General features: G+C 33.7%; 2 protein-coding genes across 2 annotated transcripts in view; one reads left to right on the top strand and one right to left on the bottom strand.

Annotated features, from left to right (window-relative positions):
- The window catches only part of LOC123564283 (kelch-like protein 2), a 318,752-nt gene that overhangs the window by 68,675 nt on the left and 222,721 nt on the right, over window positions 1-27,356 (top strand). The window lies entirely within an intron of this gene.
- Window positions 4,865-13,961, bottom strand: LOC123564288 (pituitary homeobox x-like). The gene is made up of 3 exons (XM_045357751.2): window positions 13,421-13,961; window positions 8,125-8,327; window positions 4,865-6,698 (listed from the first exon to the last, which is right to left on the bottom strand). The coding sequence occupies exons 1-3, from the start codon at window positions 13,608-13,610 to the stop codon at window positions 6,168-6,170; spliced, it is 924 nt and encodes a 307-aa protein (XP_045213686.1). The 5' UTR covers window positions 13,611-13,961; the 3' UTR covers window positions 4,865-6,167.

Here is a 27,356-nt window from a genome sequence, read left to right as displayed (position 1 = left end):
ATATTACGTTGCACCGTCTTGTTTATTTTTCAACATAGAGAGTAATGCTGTAACAACACTATTCTATGAACAAACTTACAGTGTACTGAGAACATATTCAGTACAGACTTCAGAGTTATGTTTTTATCTGTCAATATAGGTCATAGTAACCATTATCAGTCTTTAAAGGCTAACACTGTAAAATATCAGGAAAACCTGTGCTTCTTATAAAAGCAAAGGTTCTCAGCTATTTTGCACAAAGAACAAAAGTTTGACTTTCTACGTTTCTGTTGCAGTGATTTACATTTTCATAATGTTTGGTAGATGTAATGTAATATAATTTGGTGAGGTATAATTGCTTTGCTTTGTAGCTGTACATGCATTTGTTTTTAAATTGTTTGAGGATGCAGCTCTAAAAATGTTTATGCCAAAGACTACATAGTATGTCAAACTATTGTGTATTTTTCCAGTATTTTTCGGCCATTTAGTCCCGATGACGTCCCTAAGGTACAATTACATAATAAATAATGCATGTGTACAGTACATATGAATACACAATGACGGAGAACATTTGCCCCAACAGTGACACGATACCGTCGTTTGCAAATTGCCGCAGCCGAGTCCAAAACTAGTCATACCGTATCAACATAACAATATGTGACATGCTGAAACATTACAAATTTTGCCAGAATTTTAAATTTATATACTTAAGGTGACATATTTTCCATCTGTTATGCTATTCAAATATAATAACATGGTAACATAGCATGAGCATTTGAATGTATATTGTCTAAGTTTGTTTTGCCCTCGTTGTTTGTCTTTGTTGGAGGAATCCCTGATGGTTGATTTATTCAAAATTTTAACGGCATTACCTTAGAGCTGGAAGTTTTGTGGCTAAAGGAAGTGTCAGTTTTTGGCGGTTTTCTTTTTTCTGTTAAGATGGTTTTTCTGGACAAACCAAAGATAATTGTTGTTTTGGTGGGGTTTCCGCCTTTCAGGATTTTCGCAGTTTAGAGAGTTTCAAAGCATCTTTATAAGGTAATTAAAGTTGGTGGTTACCTTTAAAATGACAGAAGCTACCATACATGATACATAATGGTATTATAGGAGAATGTCTGTCAAATGTTAAAATCACTGTCAGAATGGCCATTGTTTATTTCAAATTTTAACCAATCAACTGTGTTCGTATTTTGCGTTGCATATTTTATGTTTTTGTTATTGCAATGTTTGTAATTAACTTGATTGCATGAATAATAATAATAATAATAATAATAATAATAATAACTTTATTTTCTGAAGGTGACATACTAAGTGTACAAATACAGATATTTTACAACTTATTTCCAGTATGGCCTTCAACTGATATACATTAAGAATTAAGACTATGTAACGAAAACATACATATTCCAGGAGATCTTGTTATTTCTAAGTGCAGTGGATTACATATCATATTGCTTCGTGAATAAAATCATCACAAGGCTTAAGGTATCAAGAGACAAAATTCATCCGTTGCAAACTTGAATTACTGACATACTTGTCTTGGCCCGAGCTAATACTTTCTACATGCTTCCATCGTTCGTGCTGGGAGTTCAGCCACGCCACGAAGAAAAGAAATGAAACTCTTCTCATGAACATTGTAAAAGAACGTTCTCTTTATCCACACCTGGCTTCCTAGCAAACACTGGAACACTATCAGGATCATAGACGGCTATTAAACAGGTTTTAGAAGCACTTTTAACACTTAATATAAAGTTAAGCTAGATAGGTTCTAAGTAGAAACTTGTTTAACATAATGTACCTTGTAAATTATCACCCAGCGAGCATGAAAACTGCAAGTATTACGGTTTTTGTTTATGACCCGGGGTGATAATCCACTTGATGTGATGAATCAGGATTAGTGTAATCCGGTAGAGATTTCGCTCCTCTGTGGCAGACTTTAGAGAGCTTGACTTGTTCGAATTATGACAAAATTTGTATTATCACCTTTATTATAGGTTACTGTAATTAAACGGTTATTATTATTTATCTCTACAACTGGCAGGTGGTTGAGTTGCTGTAAATGTTGATGTTTTCATGTCTAGGAATCAGTACCTAAACTTGAAAGAGGTCTTTCTTGAATATATCCCCCTAAGTTTATATATCATTTACGTTATCAAAATTTTACTTAAAAAAGATAAAAGGTAAGGGCCTATTTCCCGGAAGCACAGAGCACCCAAAACACAGCCAGAGAGAGCCATGCATCGCAAAGTAGGCCCACGACTAAAAGAAATTATAGCGGAAAAATATAGCAGACGGCTTGCTTCAAACATCCAACAACAATATGCAAATACAAAGTTGGTAGAACAGACGAGAGAAAATATATTTTAGATATGTTTTGTCAAACATTTTCATGCTCAGCTGTTCCGTTGTTATTTATGTTACAATGGTTTGTGCCCCTTTTTCTATGTTTTGCATAAAATCAAAATGTACTTGTTGGATTTTTGAAGCAACCCGTTTATAAAACATTTTCCGTTACAGCTTCTTTTTGTTGTGGGCCTACTTTGCAAATGCGTGGCTCTGAGGCTGTGTTTGTGGTGCTCTGTGCTTCCGAGAAATCTACCCTTACCTATTATCTTTGTAAATATAAATGCTGATTTGGTGATATTTCATTTAGTAGTTAGATTGTCTATAGATTTGCTACACTTAACTTACAATGATGATATTATTTCAAAACCGGATAATGAACCAGTAATGATTTCGTGAACTATTAAAAAAAATTATGCATGACTATTAAAAACGCCTACGTGGTTTCGACATGCAATTGTTTTATTGTCATTATCATCGTTATTATTATTTTTTATATTATTATTATTATTATTATTATTATTATTAAATAATTTCTATTTTCATTATTTCACTTGAAACACGAACACAAGAAAAAAATGTAATGATAAATATCTTTAAAAACATCTTCGTTAATGAATTAAACGGATGCCAATCTCGCGATCTAAGTGCCCTAACATTTTTAAATTATGAATGTAGTTCTATATTAATTTAGCAAAGTTGATTACATTTGAGCCGTGCCATGGGAAAACCAACATAGTGGGTGTGCGACCAGCATGGATCCAGACCAGCCTGCGCATCCGCGCAGTCTGGTCAGGATCCATGCTGTTCGCTAACAGTTTCTCCAATTCCAATAGGCTTTAAAAGCGAACAGCATGGAGCCTGACCAGACTGCGCGGATGCGCAGGCTGGTCTGGATCCATGCTGGTCGCACACCCACTATGTTGGTTTTCCCATGGCACGACTCATTTGATGAGGATTTTATACATTTGAAGTAAATATCAAAGATAAAGTATTTTAGTGAAAGATGGCCATTGAATATCTTTAAGTATAACTGTTGTCAAAAATGGCAAGAAATGACAGTGTATTTGAAGGGAACATATTACATTAACCTTGAAATTAAAGAATTTAAATTTAAAATACATACCATACAAAATATTAAGTTGAATTTTCATACAGCATCCGAACAAGTATTTAATTGATATTTCATGGTCTAAACTACCAAAAGAACCATTTCAAATGTAGCGAACTGTTTACGCCTAAGAAGGTAAGGAAACTCAAATACTACCATGTCTCTTTATTAAGAAAGAAATATTTTGTTACGTTCAAAATTATATTGCTTCCATATGCATCAATATCATATTATTTTAAAGGATTTTTTTTTGCGTGAAATAGAGCAAGCAGAGTTCAAATTGAGACAAGCATACTAGCTAAATGCTAGTGGAATTTTAGAATAGCCAGCAGTCTTGGAATACACTAGGTAATTTTAACTAGTCAATAATATGCCAAGTTAATGTTTTCAGAGCTTTGATATAGTTTGTTCACATTTTGTAAATATTTTTGATACATTATTTTTTATTGTTCAACAAAACTCATGCATGAAGTTTACATAGGAATGATTACAAGTAGAATAATAATGCAAAATTAGAATAGCTAGCATTACTGAAACAACTCAATGTTAACTTGCAAGGTTTTCACTTTAGCTGGTAAGTGGATAAAAATGCCATAAGCTTAGATTTTTTAGGTAGCAGAAAATATTTTTGTTACTGGTTACTTACTGGTTAAACATTTAGTAATTTTTTTGCCAGTTAAATATTAATAAAATAAAGAAATATTATTGTTTTAGTTTAGCTAGCAGCTTCGTGAACAAAAAAAAGCAGTAACTAATTTTTACTAGAAGAAAATATTGCTAAATTTGACCCCTATATAGAGTATGTTGAAAGAGAAAGGTGTACCTAAATATAAGGTTATGTTATATGAAAGCCGTTGTCCAGGTATTTATATCAAAGAAATAAATCTTAAAATACCACTTTGAAAAAAATATGACAGAAATGGCTAACCATGAAGGCAACCATTTTAGTGTATATGACGCTGGCTTATTTACTCAGCAAACACACTTTTAAACAGACGTTGCCATGGAAACAAAACGACAGCCATTTTGATCAAATTTCGGAATGTTCATACTCTAATGTTTCAGCAATGTTTGATAGTTCTTTCACGTCCAAGCATCGAAAAGTAAGAATCAACAATGGCATTCCCTCTAATTAAATGAACGTCTCAAATGGCCACTCCAAGGACCTGTCACTTCGCAGTTTTGAAATGTATAATGAAGATGAAACAAAATTCTGTGATTTTTTAGAATTGTTTGTTTCTCCTTAACTATGAACTTCTGAAACCATTGGCGAAGAAGCTCAGTGAAACAAATAGACGCATACATGGAACACATATTGTAGCTCATACCAAAGAGGCCTATGTAGATGAAACTGGTTGTAGGCCAAGCAGAATGTTACTTATCGTATATCTGAATATTTCGGAAGGGCTCTGACTGATAAAGTAAGAAATGTTTGTTCTAAAAATTTATTCACAGTCGTCAATTATCTATACAAAAACAAATAAATATCATGTCTTTTACAGCACTAGTACAAAAACAATTGTAAAATCCATGTCATGCAATAGTTTAATAGTGTTGTATTCGTCTTTAAATGAAAAAAGTAATTTTCAAGCCAGTTAAAGACTTTACGACAAAGATTTCTGACTTACTGGTCTCTAACATGGTCTTTCCGTTCTGAATACAAGTTGTGATAGATCTAAGGCTAAATGGTATTACATTCATTTTTTTATGGGATTTGGTAAAAAAAAACCCACATTATTGGGCTAAAAAACAGTAGGCAAGTAGACACATTTTATGTAAATCCTATATAGCAAATAAACAGGTATGTTCTCATACTTATTTTTTTTATTCTCATGTATGTATATTATAATGAGATATCAAACAAATATGAGCCGTGCCATGAGAAAACCAACATAGTGGGTGTGCGACCAGCATGGATCCAGACCAGCCTGCGCATCCGCGCAGTCTGGTCAGGATCCATGCTGTTCGCTAACAGTTTCTCCAATTCCAATAGGCTTTAAAAGCGAACAGCATGGAGCCTGACCAGACTGCGCGGATGCGCAGGCTGGTCTGGATCCATGCTGGTCGCAAACCCACTATGTTGATTTTCTCATGGCACGGCTCATATTATAGTTTGAAAAACCTGATCAATGCCTTTCCTAAAATCTGTGCATCTAGGAATATGTGACTGACATAGTATAAATTCGTTATTGTTAGGAAGTAGGAGTGTATAATTTGCTGTACAACTGTTTTCAAATACGTAACAAATGTTTCTTATCCAAAGCACATTTAATAACATTTATAAACACAATATACGTTTAACAAAAATATACAAAAAGTCTACCTTTCGGTATGTAATCGATACCCACGTTTGTTTCTATCGTCAAGCAACCACTGGAAGACGAACCTACCATTAAACGGGCTACGCATGTGGACATTCGATACAGTTAGTGCAGATTCGCACTCAGCGCTTATGTCTTGCGAAAGTCTTTTGTGCGTCCGATACCAATATTGAAAATATTCATACTTCGGTTGTGCTTACTATGTCTTTAACACAATAATAAATATATTTCTGGCACGTTTTCTTCTCCAGTTTTGAATTTAAAACATAACTAAAATAAATCTCCATCATTTCGGAAATGTAAAAACGTAAAAATGTGAAGCAATTCAGATCTATATCAGACTGTTCAGATCGTTTTTCACCTTCGCACAATTTGATTGGTAAGTATTTTACACATGTCCTGTACCGTTCTCATCACACAGTTCCCGTGTTGCCGACAGTTGCGTATTGGCATGCCGACAGTGACTGTTGTCGGGGGGACATAGATGGGTAGGAGAATGGATTAGTAGAATGATGTTTAGCTTTTAGCCGCAGTGCCGCGATACTGTTTGTGCACGTGTCTCTGTTAGGGCTGTATATGTAGGGTGGAGCTGGGCTCGCGTATGGGCACGGGGAATTCGGATTGTTCATATTTGTCGGAACTGTGGGTACATTGTTTACCATACTGGAACTGATGCTTGTAGATGGTGAAGAGAAACACATGGGCTGTGAAGGAACGACGGATGACAAGTGGGGGTTTACTGAGTTAAACCCCCAGGGAAACGACTTGGAGCCCAGTGGGCTCGGAACTTTGGTCGCCCAAGAGTTGTTATAATAACCATTGTAGAAACTGTCATCAAATGTGGGCTGCATGAGTCCAGTAAACTGCGTACCAAAGCCTGTTTTAAATGTTTCCATGTTTCGCTCCCGCTTTCTCCACTTTGCTCGACGATTTTTAAACCAGACCTGTAGAGAGAAAAGGACAATTATAGAACATTAAATGTAATGAAGTAAAATAAAAACATTCTTCTTGTGTAAGGCATTTGCAATAAAAACATTGCTGGGATTCCTTCAAGTTTCCCATTTCAATTTTTGCATAATTACCTACATAAAGAATAATGTAGGAAATTACAAACATATTTGTGGAAACGCAATTTACCATATAGTCATGTTTTGACAATACTAATTACTAGAATGATTGCTAGCAACTCCGGCATGAAAGAAACTGCGGCCCAAAATTTTACTGACAGATCTTCAATATGTCTGTACTTAAACCAGCGTGAAACTTGTTTTTTGGACACTTGAGCACAATTTTATACGTTATCTACGAAACCCAAGTGAGAATGATTGATATTTGTCAACTTTCTTTTTGACCTTTTGTACTGGGTACCCGCTTATTGAAACATGTACACAATCAGTATTATTTTTTCTTATTTTTTTTCATGAACTTATACCGACACATAGTACTGAAAACGTATTTAATTAGGTTTCTTCAATAATAAAATAATACATATATTTTATATTATAGATCATGTAATATTGAGGGCACGGTAGTCAGTTGGACGATTACGCGTAATGTAGCTATGATTTCAGATAACGGAAATATGCGGATATATCTGCCCTTATCTAATTACAAGACTTGTTGAAAATCATCACCAAAGTGCCAAAACGATAAAACACGGAATATACGTGTGAACAGCAAATTCCTCGCTTCCTAACTGATATAAAAGTATAATAAGATCATATAAGGCGGATTTTCAACATTTGCTAGACAAATATAGCCGTTATATTTGGTAATTGGCTACCAATTTAGTCCCGCTTAAAAATACCTTATATTTGTGCTGCAAAATCCGAACGATTGTATTGAGGCTTAATATATCCTTATGAAAATCCTTTCTAAACCGATCAGTTGTATATCATATTAGCATGTCTTTGACGAAAATGTATCTCGTACGTTAAAGTATCATTTGTAAATTATTCAACACTTAAAGACCACGGGTTCCTGGGGTGCAACACAAATCATAAAGAGTGGTTTTAGCACATCCATGACGACGACCGCGTTCCGCGTATAACATTGAAATCTTATTGCGGCTTTGATCAGTTAAGAGTAAAGAATTAAGAAACAGGAAGGTTTTTGCTTTTAACTCTAGTTAGGGCACGGTTATAAGGAACCACTATATCAGTGTTCCTTATCATAAACAGTCATAGGAAAATGGGGGAAAAAAAGCAAATATACTCAATAAAGATATAGAATTTCTATACTCTAATATAACTAAAGAATAGATAATAAAATGTTTTTGTTTATGCACTTTTTTACTTGTATTTTTTATTTCCATTATTGGAGATTATCATAAGAAGTAAGAATGTAATACAAGATAAAAAAAAAACTCACTCTGACTCGAGCCTCAGTGAGGTTAGTCCATGCCGAGATTTCCTCGCGTGTTGCCATATCCGGGTACCTGTTTCTAGCGAATGTTGCCTCGAGCTCCTGCAGCTGTTGGCTCGTGAAATGTGTGCGTTGTCTCCGCTGTCTCTTCTTCTTCTTGTCCTCGTCACTCGTGTCCGTCTCATTCTTTACTTTCATATCAGGTGATTCTGTAATATCAACATACCACATATGAATATAATGTTACTTAACAACGTAACAGGTGTGTTTTCGAGTTTTTAAATCTGAATGGTAGCCTAGGTTCTGGTATATATTTTCATATATTTTGTTCAGTGTAAAACACTTGTATTTTATGTAGCCGCAACTGTGCAAACTCAGTCAAAGTATACGCTCTGCCACCACCTTTTCAGTACGTATATATGCAAACAGTGGCGATTTTTTAAAATTATATTTCGCGGGAAAAAAAGAGCTGTCATGAACGCTTGGACGAGTTAAAAAAAGAAAGTGTTGCATCCATTTAACTTCTAAATCAAGCTTTTCTTTTCGAATCGTGGGGTAGAAATTAAAAAAATAATCAAGTTATAGTTACTCGAAGTACGACACGCTATGTCACCGCACATTTACTAGTCACATATTGTAACTTACTGAAATTCAGGAATATTTGTTGCACTTTTTAACATTTGAATGGATACATAATTCCGGTCTTTTTTTCCTTTTATACAAAAAAGTTAATTGCAAAGTCATTGAAATAATTAATGCACTCTGGTGGTCTTAGTGGTATCGGTAATGTCTCTCATAGATTCTTCTATCTCGGAGTTTATTAAAATTTCTACAGACAAAAAGACAAACAAAGTCAGTGACTTTATCCATAAATAACGGTCTAATATTGCAATCAGTTCGTTCGGCTGATAACCTGCACCCGAAAACATGAACGCACCAGTCAAAAATCACCAAGTATTGCCGGTACAAGAGACACTTTGATATGATTTATTATTCTTTGGGTTTATTTACAATGTAATTTTGTAGAATTTAAAGTTGAATTATTGGATAACATCCGGATAAAATGATTTTAGAAAAAGTCTTTGCTTATTTAATACAAGCAGGTAGTAATCCCAATAGATATTTACTATATAATATATCTTCAAAATATATTTCCAGGCCCCAATAAAATGAATTTCACGTAATTTGAGAGCATCAAAGATATGTAAGTTGATAGAAGGACATATAGATACTTATCATTAAAACTTTCAATAAATCACAGATTTTTTTCAATTTTGTCTATGCAAAGCATATAATATACCATATAACAACCTGACTGAAAACATAGCAATGTGCTGCAGGACACACAAATGGTAAATTTCAAAAAGATATACAGTGAAACTCGATAAAACAAGTCAGTCTACGAAATATATAAGTACCATGATAAAATACATGCTTCAAAGAAATTTAGATGAATTAATTTTAGCTAGCATTAATATTTAACAACAAAACAGAAACGAAACAAAACAAAAACTAAAACTTGTAAGTCTGTTTCCGCTGAAATTGTTCTCTACTTTTGAATATTGAAGTGTAGATACTTCTTAAAATTGTACTAATTAAAAACAACATTCAACCTCAAAATAATCGAGTACGCATCTAGACAAATTGTTGATAATCGGCCACAGATGTCTACATTAGAAGACGCTTGTGATGTAATTTTGCGATGCGGAACTTTGATACAGGTTCTATAATAAAAGATCTTGAATAGATGCAGATCACGAGATTATCAAAAACGGTATTTTGCGTTCAAACAAATTGTACTTTGACTGAATGATATCAACCTTCGATAGCCCGGTTTAGTTGTTCCATCTAATATTCCCTTAATTTAAATTTCGTTTGAAATAAAAAGATTAAAATTACGATGGATACTTCACTTTAATGAGACTATTAATATTTTCTTGGTATATTAATTGTTTCCCTGTAGATAGCCGAGATAGAAAGTTGCATTCCTATTACATATTGCGGGTTCCACTTAAATTGGCGGGCGGCTTCGTTACTCGGCGCCATCTTGCGGCCGTCGCGCGCATCTAGAAGTCGCAGAAGAAAGATGGCGTGCTGCGGAACTTCTCTGGATCCCGGTGAGCGGGGAGAGATACGTAATTGGATAAAGCTATGTAATATCAACAGCTATTAACATCAACTTCAAGCGGTTTTACTGTCGGGGGTACTTGAGTTACAAAATATATGTAAAGAACATTCAGACTGTTTTGACAGCGAAACAAAATAAACAAGGTAAAAAGATTGGTTCCATTTGGTGAAGGCAGAGAGTAAGAAATTTCAGTCGAATTTTGTTTGTCAGTTTGCCTTAACATGTATCGATTCCATGAAGAAAAATAATCATTTTTGACATAAACTTCATGGCAGCGAAGAAAATCAACATTAATGTGTCATAATTTCGACTTACAAGCAAACTAAAACATATCGCCGTTAAACATATTTTCTTTGTTTAGCTACATTTCGAATGCACGATATTTTTTTCTCGTGTCTGTAGAAGTTAACATGGCATGTTCAGCGTTAAAAACTATTATTATTTCCGCATACATGTTAATAAAATTTATTCTCATGTTATTTTTTTTTATTTTGTTTTTTGTCAGACATGCGATGACAATTAAATTTCAAATCAGTTTAGTATAAGAAAAATCGTAACAATAATACTAGTTCCTTTTAATTTTTGTGTTACAATATATATATTGATACGAATATTTTTAGAAAAAAAGTCAGTTTCAGTTTCATAAGGCATATCGGCAAATTATATTATATTTGATAATGTTTATAATGAATACAGCCAAGATAACATAATTGTACGAAAATGAAAAGAAAAAAACATAAATCCTTCAACAATCAGGAATATTATACGGGTATTAATTAATAGAAGCAAATTTCATATACTAGTAATTGGAAAAACTTAGAGCATAATTATATACGAGTAACTTTTCGTAGACATCTGCACAAATTTATTTAAATTTGGAAATGATATTTGCCAAAGGTATTTATACCGAATTTTAATCCAGTATTTAAAAATATTGTTTAAACTGACTTTTCGAATCAAAATAATATAAAAATTATTATTATTATTATTATTATTATTATTATAATCATGTCGTTATAATTGCTTTTGCCATTTTCCATGTATATATAGGTAATTATTTCTATTCACGCGACAAAGTACAACGCACCAGAAGAAAATGTATTAAGTTAAATAAATAAATGCGCCATATAAGGTAAAACTCTCTCGGACCATATATTATTCTTCTCCTTTTTCCTTTTTAGTTTTTCATTGAAAAACTGCGTCAGTTTTCGACATTGCCGACAAACCGTAACGAAACAAAAATATTTTCAAATGAAAAAAAAAAACAATAAAAAATCTTGTCATTGTCCTAGCTTTTCTATAATTGTCTTTCCCGTCTATAACATTTCCACTGTCTACATAAAATGAGTTTATTATGGAGGAGATACCTATCAGCATTTATCATAATTCTAATACTCTAAATTATCAAAATTCGCATCAGAACGTTCGCCGAGATTATCATAAAGAAAACACAAGTCACTGGGATTTTATCATTTCTTTACACGGCATCAATTTTCTCTAGCCATTCAGTTGACGTTTTCGCCGATAATCTTTTAACCTATTTCGTCATTTCTGATGTTTTCGTTTGCATTCTCGTAGCCCTAATTTGTCCCTAATTCGTATGAAAACGAATGTTACGATCTATATTAGATTCCGTAGAACTAATGCGAAAACAATTTGTTCCCAGCGGAAAAAACGACGAAACTCATAATTAGAATATCTTGCTATGCATTTCTTAGCATGAATTTCGACAAGAGGTTTGTCCTTTTGAATTAATGTGAAACATAAATATAAATTTAATAGCGCGCAGCTCAACCATTCACGTGCAGAACTAACAGGCTGCTTTTACAGCGGGTTGGAACTTTCGTAATTTCGGAATGAGCAACGTTTTAAAAGGCGTTTTCCGTTTATTAGAAAGGCACGCGCCGCGACATGAGGTGTTCCACCTTCACTGATCACAGCACGAAAGTATTACATACTCACTTTATTTGCCCGGTATGTTTTTTATTTCGGTATTTTTATGATTCAGTTATTATTAACAAACATCATTAAAATGTTTATTTTGTGTCCTTTCAAACCATTTTGCTTTTTTTCATTTCAGCAAAGGAAGCGACGAAATACAATTTAAATTCAGTACGATTTCTTTAGAAGAATTCCCGAGGCGTCATTTCAAAGGAATTTTCATTGCAGCTCTAAAACGTGAAATGCATAAAGCGCGCGGAAAATACGGAAATGCTTGAACTTTGTTACGATATTTATCATTAGACAGCTTATAATTGCTTACTTATTACTCCGTATGTCTGTCCGTCCGCTGCTGACTTAAACATGATCACTGCACAAAATGCTAAAGCGGATCATTTGAAATACAAACACAAAAATATATAATTTAAATATATTCAGTTTATGATTGTAAGTCTTGAAATTTTGGCAGTATTTTTTCAAGATGAATAAATGAACAGTCAAGTAATATTTAAATGAATATTTTATTGCATTCTTGCGACCAGTCGCCAGAAACAGTCATCGGTATCGATGCATGCGCATTACTTATATTCTGAGGTCACTATGCTATTATTTCCGTTAGAAACCGGCATAAATTTTATATCATTGATATATAATTGTGTAAATACTTTCTTTATTGATTTTCTTGTAAAATTAATTTTCTTCTGTTAACATTTAGGAAAACATAACACAATTTTGAATATATTAAAGCAAGTATGTACCTCTTGTAATTTCACTGCCAATTTCATTTATGACTTAAAATAAAATTACATGCGAAAATTATCAGAACACTAAATGATCAGTTAGCAAATTATATATACACTTTCATAAATGTGCATGAATTTAACTTCGTCATATAATGTATACTTTTAAAAGTAATCCTAAATCTTTCTTAGATCTAAATTCAGTGCTATAAACAGTCTTTGAAGAGTCAGAACTTCTTAACAATATATTACTTGCTTATATACATAAACATTATGCTCTGCAATTCTCAAACCTAAAACTGTTTTAAAATGGAATATTTTTTAAGTTCAGACGAATGTGCATGTTTCTTATTAATGTACAGCGATTTTTATCGAGCAATAACTTTCGGTCTTTAATGTAAGATACTTTTCAGGTATGCCTTAAGGAAAGACACGAATCAGACCATCAAAATATGCAGTTATGATTCCGTCGGCGGTCCGAAGCTTTGCGTACCTGTAATTTTTGTGTCGGCCATGTCGGATGATGATGTAGAGCTGTTGAGGCTCGAATTTAACGCGGAGTGATGAGAAGTTTCCTGGTTTACGGCTGGTATAGTCTCTAGATGCATAGTACTGCTCGTGCTACTTGTGTCACAACTTCTTAGTCCTTCAGGATAGCACAGGGGTTCATTGAAAGCGTTCATTTACTATACGATTCCAGTTTAGGTTCGATCCTTTGGTAACGTGTATGTGTAATTTCCTCAAGTGTTCCAGCATGTGAATTTTCTCGTTAACAACTTGTGAGAAAATAACATTTATCCACACTATGTTTTCTTAAGTCTCTTGGTTTAAGTAGCTAGTTCTCAGCTTTAATTGTTAATTGCCCCTTGAATTTTCACTTTCCCAAAGAGCGCTTGATTCCGAGTAATAAAGTGAATTGGTACAGACATAAACACTTTCCTGTATAAGTATGTAAAACTGAAGACGACTCGAACTTGTGAAATATGTTTACAGAAGCTTAAAATGCGATCAGCTACGGATAAATCAGCACTTTATCGGAACGTTACAAATTTCAACCATTATCATCCTCGGAGATTTGTGACGTCAGAAGCTCGCGTTTTGTACAGCGCAGATATTGGACAGCCCATTGCGGCGGTTAAGCCAATAACAGTACACTGCGCGTTTATCTGTGGAGCTATCTAAAAACTAATTTGCATAAATTGGAGTGTCATAGCGCATCGCGGGTCTTAGAGGAGAATCTTTTTATCCTAAAGTTGTAATATCACAATACCGATAATTACTGGGAACAATACATTGAATATTTTCCAGTAGGCCATGTTAAAGCCCCAGGCGTTGAAATTATGAAGTAATAAGACTGTTTCAATGCCCTGGGTTTAGAAGATATTTTATCGCAACACCCAAACAAATGATTTTGGTTTATGTGGTTTAAGAAACGTTTGTTCATTCGTGCAATTTAAAATTTCAAAAATGTCTGAGAAAATTATATTAAACAACAAATTTTTATTCCTAAATTTGAACGCAAAAACACTTTGTGACTAATTTTAAGAAAATTTTCAAAATCATACTGCATATCTGTTACTGTTACGTCATGCCTTCTTATTTAATATCTTTAAGATCAACTGAGAAAAAAATCAGTGATATATTGCATTTGAAATGAATTTGCTATTTCTTTATCCCGGTTCATCTTTTCAAAGTATATTTATATAAGTCATTAAGGATTTTTACATTACTGTTGCACGTGGTAAGATTTTAAAGGAAGCTATCAGAAACAACAAATCAAAATAGGTGTTGGTCACTTTAGTCATCTGTAAAATGCTACGGTTAAGGTGTCTAAAGGAAATCTTTAAGAAAAACAAAAGGATAAACATGTATTTCCACGTGGATTATGATAATTCAATCAGAAAATGCGTTTGACCTGACCGCGGCACTTTTTGTGCGAGCGCAAAGATATTTAAGTAAATCGCCCGAGGTGTTTACACTGTGGACTAATCTGGGCAATTCGACAGTCTGATTGCAATTAGGGACCTCATCACCTAGGTACGAAACGGTAGTTCTCCAACTTGACAAATTTACCCCAGGATACTTAAACCGCCACACTCCTGTACATTATCTTTGTGAAAATCACGTAATTATCTTAAACTGAGATTACATCTAAACACGCGTAGAATGTTTCTGGTCTTATAGTATTTTCAGCCCCACATTTCTTTTGGAACAAAATATAAACTTGTCAAAATTTATGACAAAAGTTTCAAAACCAGATTAATCATTTTCATTTTAATATCTTTATCAGGCTAACAAAAAGTTCTTGTGCATTGTCCTAGTTACACAAAATTGATTACGAAAAGACCGTGCAGATATTAACCATATTGGGAACATTATTAAATCAATTATCGGCAATGTTTACCCGCGGATTTTGACATTATTTATATATTTTGACATTGGTCATGCCCCTCTAATATATTGGTTTTCGTAAATTTATAAAAATCGATTTAGAGTAACCAGGGATTTAATTTTACACATTAGGGTTTCATCTGAATGATAAGATAGCGTGAAAAGATTTATATTATTATTTTGTATGAAAGCATCTAGTCATCTTACAGTTAAACCTTCAAGAATAGCTTTTATGTTTAAGGTCACATATTTTGCTTTTTTTTTATTTACCGCGGATATTTTTCTTCCATAAAATGTACGTAAAAGATGCTTGAAAAATGTCTTGTTCATATATTACATATGTTGTGCATATCGTAACCAATTTGGATCGTCTTTGATGCAAGGAAAATGTATCCAGTCAGAAAATGTTGAAAATGCTACCAAAATTTAAAGCATAGAGCAGTCACGTGATGTCAGAAATTGCAATAATATAAAGTGAAATATTCTACAGAGCAAAAAATACAATAAGAAAACTATACCATACAACGATTTTTTTTTTTTGATGGGAGTGATTTGGTTATTTAAATAGGGTATGTATATTTAACACTTGACGTATACTCTATAAAATTAACAAACAGTTGACACCAGGACCCATCTAGAATGCCTGTAACTTATATTTTCTTAAAGAAAATTGCCAATGCTAAAATGAAATGACAAAAAACATTTTCACTATAAAATCAGCTCAGAATTATTCCCCGAGTTGTAGTTGTGGTATATAACATCAGCTTTTATGATGCACTCTCATGCGCAATAATTTAATGATGAAAAACACAAGTGTTTTAGCACAGACCTAGCATCCGATTTTAGAAATTCTAGGGGAAGTTTTCTACTTGGCAAAAAGGAACCATCTGAGAATTATTTGAATATAAATATGCCTTTATTTAAGAAAAAAAGGTTTGTCATTTTAGTGTTAATGTACTACATTAGGACCTGGCTGAGCGCCGCCATCTGTACAAAGAATATGGAAAATATACTGCCATGCCATTTTAAAAACGGTCTTAAAAATGTTATTTACCTCGACCGAAAAAAATGGGAGCATGAATATAAAGTCCTGATCACATGTCAAAATTTTTACACCGGCATTTGCGTCGGGCAATATTTGCTTTTTGCGCAAATATATATCAAGATTTGATTCACATACAATAAAGGATAATCATTGGCATATAAGTGATGCTTTGATTGAATATTTTTCATTAATCAACCATTACATTGATTTCAATATTGTCAACATAATATTTCTTAAATGTGCAGCTAGTCTTTCGAATTGTTACAGGTTTTTTTTTCAATTTAGGGGGTAAATAAAAGCATGTTTGATTGGAAGATTTTCAATTCTCTTTTTTTTTTTTGCTCTTTTTTCAATACATTACAAAAAAAAAAAAACACAATCCAAAAGTAAATGTACAATTAATTTGCAAATAGTGCATTTTTATTTTTAGTTCTCGTGACTAGAAATACAATCCGCACAAAATCTTTGTAGGCGCAAACTAGTATGATTTGCACCAGGTCCAAGTATAGGCGCAAAAATACACCCTACACAATTTTTGCGCGGTGTGCATACGATTGCACGGGCTCAGATTTTATACTTGGGTGCAAATCTTAAGCACGTAAATCTCGCTTTGGAAATAACAAAAAGTGCTGAATCAGCGTGTTGGCACAGATGAGGCAAAAAAGAACTTTATTTGGCGTGACATTACTGTTTTTAGTCTGTTGTATTTATTTGGTAGATACAACTATCGTTGTTTTCCCTTAAAATTCGATCGAGCCGATTTGATCTTGTCGGGGTCTAAGTCTAATTTCAGCAGCAAATCAACACCAATAAATCATGTAGCTGGGAGACTGGACAGATTGCAACATCTAAGAAGAAATTGGGCGGAACAAATCGAATAAGGAACACTCGTTAGCCTCTATAGGGACATTGAACAACAAATTAACAACATTACTTCAAATAAAAACCTACTCTGTCTAAATTAGGAAATGTCAACGAAAACGATGGGATAAAAACCTCAATTCTTTGGATTTATTATGCCATCGTCATTTTTTAGGAGTAAAATTGACTTATCCTTTGGTAGGACTTTTTCGTTTTGACCAAACATAGGGTTAATGTGCATTTGTGACACCACTAAATTGTAGTGGGACACCAGTGGGTGGGGTAATGTGTCACTAAATGAACAAAGGTTAATAATATTAAACAGCTCATCTGTTAACTTCAATAACCAAGCGGCGAAAATAAATCTCATCAATCGGACCCCTACTATGAAAAATATTTATTCCAATCACCCCTTGTCACTTATTTGCATTTAGTAAAACTAATACACAGAAAAAATGAGAAGAATTAGATGCGCCGTTCATGGCGAAAGTTTAATTTTGGAGTCGTGTCGACCCTTTCATGATTTATCCGATTAGCAGAAGCCGCATCTCATTGTAGTAAAGGCGGATTGATACTTGCTTTTTCAAAAGTACCAAAAGAAGGATTAAATACAGGAATGGCAGTCGAAAATACTTGAAGTATCCATGATAGATTTTATTAAATTCAATAAGAAAATAAATTGTTTGTTTGAGCGAAACGAATTGACAATAATCTTGCCATACGATGGCATTTACAAACTCATTATTTGCGTTCGAGATGCAGAAAATGTGGTCAGAAGTTGTCAATTGAAGATGAATGGACAATTCCCATGAGGTCACGTGATGAATCTAGCACGCGCCTACCACGCGCTTAATTCTCGGGATATCGTAACAAGACAATCAAGTTGACTAACAGTCCGTGGGACTGAAAATTGACTACAGATTGAAAAGTTGCACCAATTTGTCAAGTATCAACAGAAAGATCAGTGATTGAGAGATGATAATAAAATGATTATCTTGTCATCAGGCATTATTCTGCAGTAACTGTAAATGTTTGTATTTTGCCTAATATTTGGATTTTGTTGACACTAATTAGTGTATGCCTATATTACTTTCATTGGAGCACTGATACAAGTTGCTTGAGACAATGTAATTGACCATGTAGTAGAACAATAGAAATGTCAAAAACCTAATTGTAACAATAATATGATAACATCAGTACAACGTCCTAGAAGCTGAAATATCGCATGCATTGATAGTCTTAGTGTAATAATCCTTCGCTGATTAGTAAATATTGAAATGTGACACTAACTAAACAGCGCACTTTTCGTTACCAATGCCGTTATCTGGGGCATTAAGAAAATATAGAATATTGTTAGAATAGGTATATGTTATCAACACAAATGCGTGAATATGTTTAGATAAATATAAGATAATTCAGTAAATAGTTACTATGGATATGTCAAAATCCAGATAGAAAACCTGACAAACGTGGCATTAACACATTTAAAGCCTTGGCGTGAATAATGAGTTATAGAACATGAAGAGCAAAGCAATTATTTCTCCCAACAAATATCTTTCTTTTTTTTTTTTTTTTTTTTTTTTCTTTTTTTTTTTTTTGCTATTTTCATCGGTGTTTTGTAGAATTAAAAAGTCGTTATTCCTTCTTTTAAAATGCAATTATCAAGTCTACAGGGTCCTGCAAGGTGTTTAACTATTAGAATCATTTTAAACGAAAACATTTCTCGATTTCGTGCGATATTCCCCCATAGGCATAAATGTTTCCGCTCCTATTTTAAGAAAGTTATTGACATGAAATGAAAACAGTAAAAAATCACACGTATGTAACTGCTTCTACTTTATATGATAAAAGAATATTAGATATATAAAACACTTTTTACCTAGATTTTTCAATTATGAAATGTGTAATCGATTTTAGACAGTGGAATGCTACCAATAAAAACTCATTTATGCAATAAAAACTTGCCACATATATTACATTTTACTCCGCTACATGCCTGGTCTTCGGAAATTTTAAAGCGGACACTGCCGCCAAAGACATTAAGCATTGTAGCGACAGATTTTTGGCACATTCAAGCCGAAACAAACATCCTTAGTTGATATAAAATCTGCATTAGTATGCAGAAATGGTTTAAGTAGGCTCTCAGTTGAGCAGCATTTTATTCCAATTTACAATCAGGCACTCGTGGCGATTTTTCTCCACGTCAGAAAAATTAGCATTACAAAGGCGGTTCAAGTGGCTCTCCTTGACGGACACCTTACTCTCAAAAGTTTACACTTTAACGAAACAATTGTTCGTCAGATCCGTTACTCTGTGGTCTCTGAAAGTTTGCTAATTTCCTACGCAACATTTAGGAAATTGACAAAGAATGGGAAAATTATTCACTTCTTGACATAAACTAATCAAACGAAGAAAAACATCCTTGTTATTTGCGGAATAAAGCAATACAGTGCACACGTTTTAAAGAAAACGAAAAAAAAACAGAAACAAGTCTGTCAGACATGGGACAAACTACAAGCAACTCTATACTGACTACATACCCCTATAGAGCATCTACCAAGTCTTTGACATCCCATTTAGATTGACGAAACCCGATGGTCACTCAAATGCCCTTATGAAGAGGCACTGACCGGGGTTTGTCTTTGAAAAGTCGTAAGTGGACTGACCCAACAAAACAAACACGTGCAGCAACTTCTAATGATATTTAACTGAGAGTGGGCCTTACATTATACGCTTACGAATATATTAACGGTATATTAACGGACCTAGCTCTCTCCTTCGCAACATGCTGCTTTGCAAGAGGTATTTTTAAGTTAACCAGTAGCCACAACAATAAATGTGGGAAAGCACTTGTAAACGTTTATGACCGCGCTAATAAACTCCAGTAAATCCATTATGACCAGTATTTACAAATATCATTTGGCTCTATAAAACATTTATGTTTTCTCTCATTTGTGTCCTTGCCACACCGGGGTCTCAGTACCACAAGTGCGCTTAATGCGATGAGATGAAAGAAAATTACCGTTAATTTCTTATTTAACGTTGAAGTATATCTTTCACTGATGTAAGGGTAAAACCCACGGCGCCGACATGTCTCGAATAACTTGGTCAGAAAAAGTTCCAACAATTTTAATGAGAATCTGAAACCTGTTAGTTTAGACATAATGAATCCTGGTCCGAATTGTTTACTACCTCATATAGATTACTATCGTAATATCTTAAAAACTTTCTACATATTGTTGTCATATAATGTCTCAAAATCTTATCTACAAAGTCCGCTCATTTCCAGTTTCCCATTGCGTTTATTACAAGAAAATAGTTGTTATTATGTCCACTGGATAATATCTCTAGTCATTGAAAGTAAAATACATGGAAGCTTAAAAGGATATAGCAATAAAAGACAGTGGGAATTTTGACAAAGGCGGCAAAACACGGTCTGATCTGGATAAATTCAGAAAAAATAAAACTTGGAATAAATAAAAAATAATCATAATTATAACATTCCCTGTTTGATTTTATTGAATTGAAATTATTATTTAGCTAAACAATTATTCAAGTCTGCTGCAACATTTTTTTTTTTTGGCAAGAAAAAGTATGAAAATATTGGCTCTTAGGATGAACTAAATAGACCGTGTAAAAGATGGTACAAATGAGAATCAAATAAAAGTGCATGGAATTCATTTTTCTAATAAAACCATGTAGATATGGAATGATATCGTGCGAAACTAGTGATATTGAAAGTGTCGTTGATTTCATCTTAAGGCAGACTGGATACGTTAAGAAAACATTTTTTTTAAAGTTCTGGTTTATATATTTGGTTCTTATTACTCTGCTTGCTTATCGATTTTTTAAAGACAACTTATGTATTAAGGTAGTGCTGCACGTATGGAACAGAATTAGGGCAAAAACTGCATTGTGCTTTCGTATATCAAATCTTGCGATTTACATATATATGCATTCGTTATTCTCATGTTCACATGCTTCCTTCGGACATCCCATTTTCCATTGTGACATGACCATTTGTGCATCTTATGTTTACGTGTTCCTTTCTGACATTCATACATGCTTAATTGTTTCATTTAATATCATGGTTACTTCTTCATTAGTCTATGAAATTATCTTGCTTTCGGTCATGTTGCAATGTGACATGCATCACTCGGTGTATTAGCTTGTGATTAACCTAGACACACCTTCCCCATGTGTTTATGTTGTCTATATGCTGATAATATGGACAGAAGTGGCTCCTGGACAGGTTGAATGTGCTTACTCGTACGCATGAATAGCTAACAAAGTTTTAAACAAACACAATCTCACTTGTCACAATGCAGAATGCAGCATAGCACTAAGCATAATGACGTTACCATAATGTACATTTCTCATTATGATACCAGAGGGCGCTTTTATAGTCGTGCTCGGAAGCTTCCGCTAAGTGACGGAAAAAATACGACACTGCGGATTTTGGCTATGTGTCCGGTGACCGGACCTAACCTGTTGGATTTGTTTAGACGTCCGGTAATCAAATTCGAAAAGACCTGTGTAAACATGTAAGCATCTATTTATTGCATTAATTAAGTCAATTGAGATACCATTCGTTTTAGCTCGACTATTCAAAGAATAGTCTAGTTATTCTACTCACCCTGGCATCGGTCAAGTCCTATAACTCTGACATGTATTTTGGCTAAATTATGCCCCCTTTCAGCCTTAGAAAATCCTGGTTAAAGTCTTATATGCAAGATACTATCTCCAAAACTAATGCAGATATTGAATTGAAACTTTGCATGTGTCTTTTCGGTTATAAAATTAGGTGACAGCACCAAGTGGCATAACTCTGGCGTACATTTTGGCAAATTATGCCCCTTTTGTACTTAGAAAAGCCTTGTTAAAGTCTGGCGGGCAAGTTACTATCTCCAAAACTAATGCAGATATTGAATTGAAACTTCACACGTGTCTTCGGGGTTATAAAACTAGGTGATAGCATCAAGTCCCATAACTCTGACATGTATTTTGGCCAAATTATTCCTTTTTATATACTTAGAAAATCCTGGTTAAAGTTTTGCTTGCAAAGTACATATAGCTATTACTTTAAGGCATATAGCTTTGAAACTTATTTTTTCTTTCAGCCTCACTTTGTCATTTTCCATAACTCTGACATGTATTTTGGCTAAATTATGCCCCCTTTTAGACTAAGAAAATCCTGGTAAACATTTTGCGTGCAGGTTACTATCTCCAAAACTAATGCAGATATTAAATTGTAACTTCACATGTGTCTTCGGGGTTATAAAACTAGGTGATAGCATCAAGTCCCATAACTCTGACCTGTATTTTGGCCAAATTATGCCCCTTTTTAGACTAAGAAAATCCTGGTTAAAATTTTGCATACAAGTTACTTCCTCCAAATCTTAAATGCAATATAAGAGTGTTGAACATAAAAAGTTTCGGTGCTGCGGGTGATAACGCGTTGGCCGAGTAAAATTTTAGTCGTAAGTTATAAAATAAAAAAATACTACTGATTCAGATATAGCGCTACATTACATCTCAGTTTAAGGCTACCAAATATACGCTCGTCTGCGTATGTGGAGAAAATTAATTCAGTTGACATAATTTTGTTGTGTAGGCTATTTAAAGCGCGCTATAAATATCTGCTAACTACACAATAGTAAAGGCAGTGTTTCGAAAACAATGCTTATTTCACTTGGATTCAGATAACAATATAATTTTTGTTGTTTGCCCGGTTACCGGATGTGTAGTCTTTACACTCTCGGTACTGTTCGTGTGTTTCCGTATTTTAGTACAAGGGGGTTATCTCCACTTGAACAAGAATTTGAGAAAGTAAAAATGTATGTTGTCACAACGCATCATAACACACAGCTAAATTTATATGTAAGCATCAAAACTCCTTGCATTTAAACATTTAAGGAACTAGTCACGTTCTTTTCATCAATTAGAATACGCCATTGACGCTCCAAAAAAGACACATTGCAAGTAACCACTAGTAAATAAGATGAATGATGGATGTAGTTTGTCAGATTATAGCATGTCCGAAAGCAGGACGAATATTTTAGAAACATGAAGAAAGCACAGATCATTTCTCAGAATTAAGCATGTATGAATATCAGAAAGAAACACGCAAACATAGGATGCACAAATGGTCATGTAACAAAGCAAAATGGGATGTCAGAAGGAAGCATGTGGACATAAGATTCACAAATGCATACATGTAAATCGCAAAATTGGATATACGAAAGCACAATGCAGTTTTTGCACTAATTCTGTTCCATATGCACGTTTGAATCAAAATTATTTCTACAATGTAGAATTTGATTAAACTCTCATTTTTCAAAACTTCAGAATATACCTAGAAAATTCAGCAAATAAAAAAGATAGGGTCGTGTGCCTGATTTTTTGCTAGACTGATTTGAAAATTAGGGACCTCGCGCAATATTTCATAATGGGAGCCTATGGGAAAATCATAACTTTCATAACATTTTCGCAAATAGAAATTTTTCTACAACGTAGATTCTGATGAAACTTCTCACAGTTGTAAATAAAGACATGGCCTATAAATTAATGAAATAAAATGTATAGGTCCGTGTGCTTATTTTTGAGATATTTGACCATGATTAAAGTAAACCGGACATTTCACGCTAATTTTAAGACAATATTTTGAATTATTTAACGTGTGATAAGTTTTAATATCATATTTTGACTTTAGAAATATAGCAACAGTGTCATAGAACAAATTTATGCACAGGTTGCGATTAATTCATAAAATGGTTTTCGTTTCCGTACTCCGAATCCAGTCTTTATTCTACGTTTTCCTGAAAAAATGACGTTACGCCATCACTTCCGTGTTCAAACGTGCAGAACTACCTTAACTTGCTGTCGGTTTATGCTCTTTAACTAAATATGTCATAGGACAAAACTTTTGTCAAAAAAGAAAAGAAAACAGTCAAATCACAACATAATGGCCAACTAGGACCACACAAAATAACAAGATGTTTATACTGGGGAACAAAGTGGTGACTATTGCTTAAAAGTCCTTCACGCCGCAAGAAAGAAATTATAGCATCATTGACTTAAGTGATGGCACCAAAATAATTAATTAAAATGCAAAACTGCACCTGTAGCGTCTATTTTTACAACATTTAAATGTAAATACATTTTTATAAACATCAAATTTAATTGCCGACATCTCTTTTAATTTTAGCGTTTCTCCTCTGTAATGAAAGGAACGTAAAACTGGCATCTGAGATGTAATATTGGCAATCTAATTACTTCATTTCTGTAAGAAGAAGGCGTTCCAGTGTATTTAATTAATAAAAGGGGGAATTACACTTTTCAGCCCCCCTTTTATAATGATCGTAAGTTTATATGAAGTCTAATGCTGAGCGGACTCCCACCAATCTTGCTAACATTTACGGCATTTTCGCCTCTGGGATGATTCCAAATTGTCTCAGCGTAGACAAAAATGATCCCCAACAAATATTTTCTCTCTTGGAGGGATTACGCGAATAAAGGTTCTAAGAGAATAAAACTGAAATCGCTAATTAGAAACTTAACATGCTCGGAATTTGTATGCGCGTTCCAGTAATGACTTTGTTCAAGTAGCTGGCGGAGTTTATGGCTGTAATTTTATGCAATCGAATATGTATATTAACATCCTTGTTATAATTTATACCCATAAAGAAAACATATAATGTTAATAAAGCGTTCATCAAAGAGTTTTCAGGGCTACGTCTGTCGCCGCAATACTGTTTCTAGCTTATTTTCTCTTTATTAACAACAGAACTTATTACGTGTATCACGTACAATATTACTGTTCACTTGTTTTACGAACACATCAAACTACCCTATCATAAAGATGCACACAATCAAATGGTCTTGTGATCTTCTCAACGTGCACAAACTAACCACCTATACATATGCAGTGGTTACTCAGTCGAAAACTTGTCTGTACATTTTTGCCAAACTAAACAACAATGAAAACATGTAAGATGCATCTTTTTTACCCTTACTGCTTTTCTGTCTGTTTCTTATTTCTTCACATTGACATTACAAGCATCCATTTTAGCCCGAATAAGGTCATGTGCCATTTGTTTGTTTTTTGGGTTTTTTTTAATTTGAACTTTGCAATGATAACTTCAACAAGGAAAACGTCACTCGTATACAGTAAATTATGAAGACTTAAAGAAAATTGTGTTTTTTAAAGCGTTTATGCTAAAAATCTACCACATGGAAGTTGGGCTAGTTCAGTAATGCTTACGTTACGCATCGTCCTAGACTGGATGCCGGCGAGGTATATGCGACAAATGCTGTTTGTTGGACTGGAACGATGTTGTTCCATTCGTGCCAGGTTGGGACTTCCGCTGACTACCCACGCTAAATTAAGGAACCTTTACCTTTTTCGCCAAGCATGAGGAAGAAAACTGACAGAATATGTTAGAGATGTTATGTAAGAGATAATGACGAACTACCTGCTCCATGATAACCATCCTACTTGATTGAGAGCTCCAAACGTCTCCCAGCTCTCTTAAACAACTATCTAAAGTGGATCTAGATCCAAATCTGCAGATATTAATTGCCCTGTATCAACCGTCGTATCTACAGCGTAATTTGGCGGTACGATACCGGTCTGCGATGAGGGAACATTTTGTACTTGCGTAATCAAAATGAAAAAAGGACATCAAACATAAAAACGTTAAAGAAAACATCAGCTATTAAGCAAAAAAGAAAGTTTCTTGATTCTTTGCTAGAGATATGTAGACATTAGGTTTTCTGATAATTTTTCCGTATTGATATGCCTGATGTACCAGTATACGAGATTTGCAAGAATTATATTTTTTAAGGTTCATGTTAAGTGTTTTGTTTCATACTGTTTTATTTTAGGTCTTTTATACTTAATAGACCATTGCTCTTCATACTTATATATACCAAATTGTTCTGAACAAGTACAAGAGGTTTTACTAACTGGTTACTGTTTTTGGAAATACAAACTTTGCCTATTATAACAATACTTGGACTATGAGTGTTTAATTTCGTAGAAATTTTCATTTTCAGAACAATGATTTGCTATAATTGTGTGTCTAACTTACTTGCCTATGTGGCACACAGCGAAAATTGGTAAACTTGTATCTTACTAGTACTTGAAATACACTAGTAGGTCTGTTTTGTAATTTTGACTTCCATTTTTTTACTCATGATAGTTTTACTGTGATTTTTATAGTGTAACATTTTATGGTATTTGTTATATGTAGTCTCTTGTAATTCTACATAGAATGGTCATTTACTTGTATGATATGTGCTATTTTATGTTTGTGCATGTGTATATAAAATGTAAATGGATGAAACTAATCTAATTCGTTTATATAATTGTTTGAAATGCATACACTTTGTAATAATAGACACACATTCAACATTAACACAACAATTAAGAAGTTTGATATATTATACATAATGAAATGTCTAGATTATAAAAACAACACCAGCATCGGTATATATATATATATATATATATAAAACAAATGAAAATTCGCTTCAAAATAGGCAAAACACACTACATTATTTGTCTTCCATCTCTTAAATTGTCTTTAATTCTATTACTATCATTGTACTTTTTTAAAGTTGTTTTATACAGGCATGCCACCACATTTATGTCATTCTTTACTCAAATTTTATTAGTTAGCATCACCTGGTCTGGTTATTTTAGTTATAGGCAATGTATATAAACATTTGGGTAGTCTTAGCTTATTGTTTCTCGTATTTTATATATATGTTATCAAGTTTTGAGGTTCGTATGGAAGCCTGCTACTTAAAATTTTGGTACATTCATACACACCGTTTAAAGTGAGTCTGGTACAGAAACTGGGAATTGATATTTAGCATGAAGCAGAATTTGATAAAAAATATATTTCAACGAGAGTCATATTTGTGTGAAATAACATATTAGTGTTCTTCTAGTTTAACCCTTACCATGCTAAATTTCTAAAATGGACTGGTCCTTCATTCAATTTGGGCAAAACCATTTATTATTCGAAGGGATGTTCACTGAAAATTTACTGACTGAACAGCGAACAGTGCAGACTGCACGGATGTGCAGGCCGATCTTGGTCTGTACTGGTCGCAATGGCAGAAA

This window comes from Mercenaria mercenaria, chromosome 2 (genome assembly GCF_021730395.1).
Source record: "Mercenaria mercenaria strain notata chromosome 2, MADL_Memer_1, whole genome shotgun sequence".
Taxonomy (NCBI): Eukaryota; Metazoa; Mollusca; class Bivalvia; order Venerida; family Veneridae; genus Mercenaria; species Mercenaria mercenaria.
The sequence above is the reverse complement of the archived record's forward strand: the minus strand, read 5'-3'. Positions and strand labels throughout refer to the sequence as shown.

Excerpts from the sequence above, each read along its gene's own strand:
- LOC123564288 (XM_045357751.2), bottom strand. The coding sequence starts at position 13,610 with ATGAACGCTTTCAATGAACCCCTGTGCTATCCTGAAGGACTAAGAAGT. Across the intron at positions 8,328-13,420 it reads GGCCGACACAAAAATTACAG|AATCACCTGATATGAAAGTA; the intron begins GTACGCAAAGCT and ends TTGATATTACAG. Across the intron at positions 6,699-8,124 it reads TCACTGAGGCTCGAGTCAGA|GTCTGGTTTAAAAATCGTCG; the intron begins GTGAGTTTTTTT and ends TTCTCTCTACAG.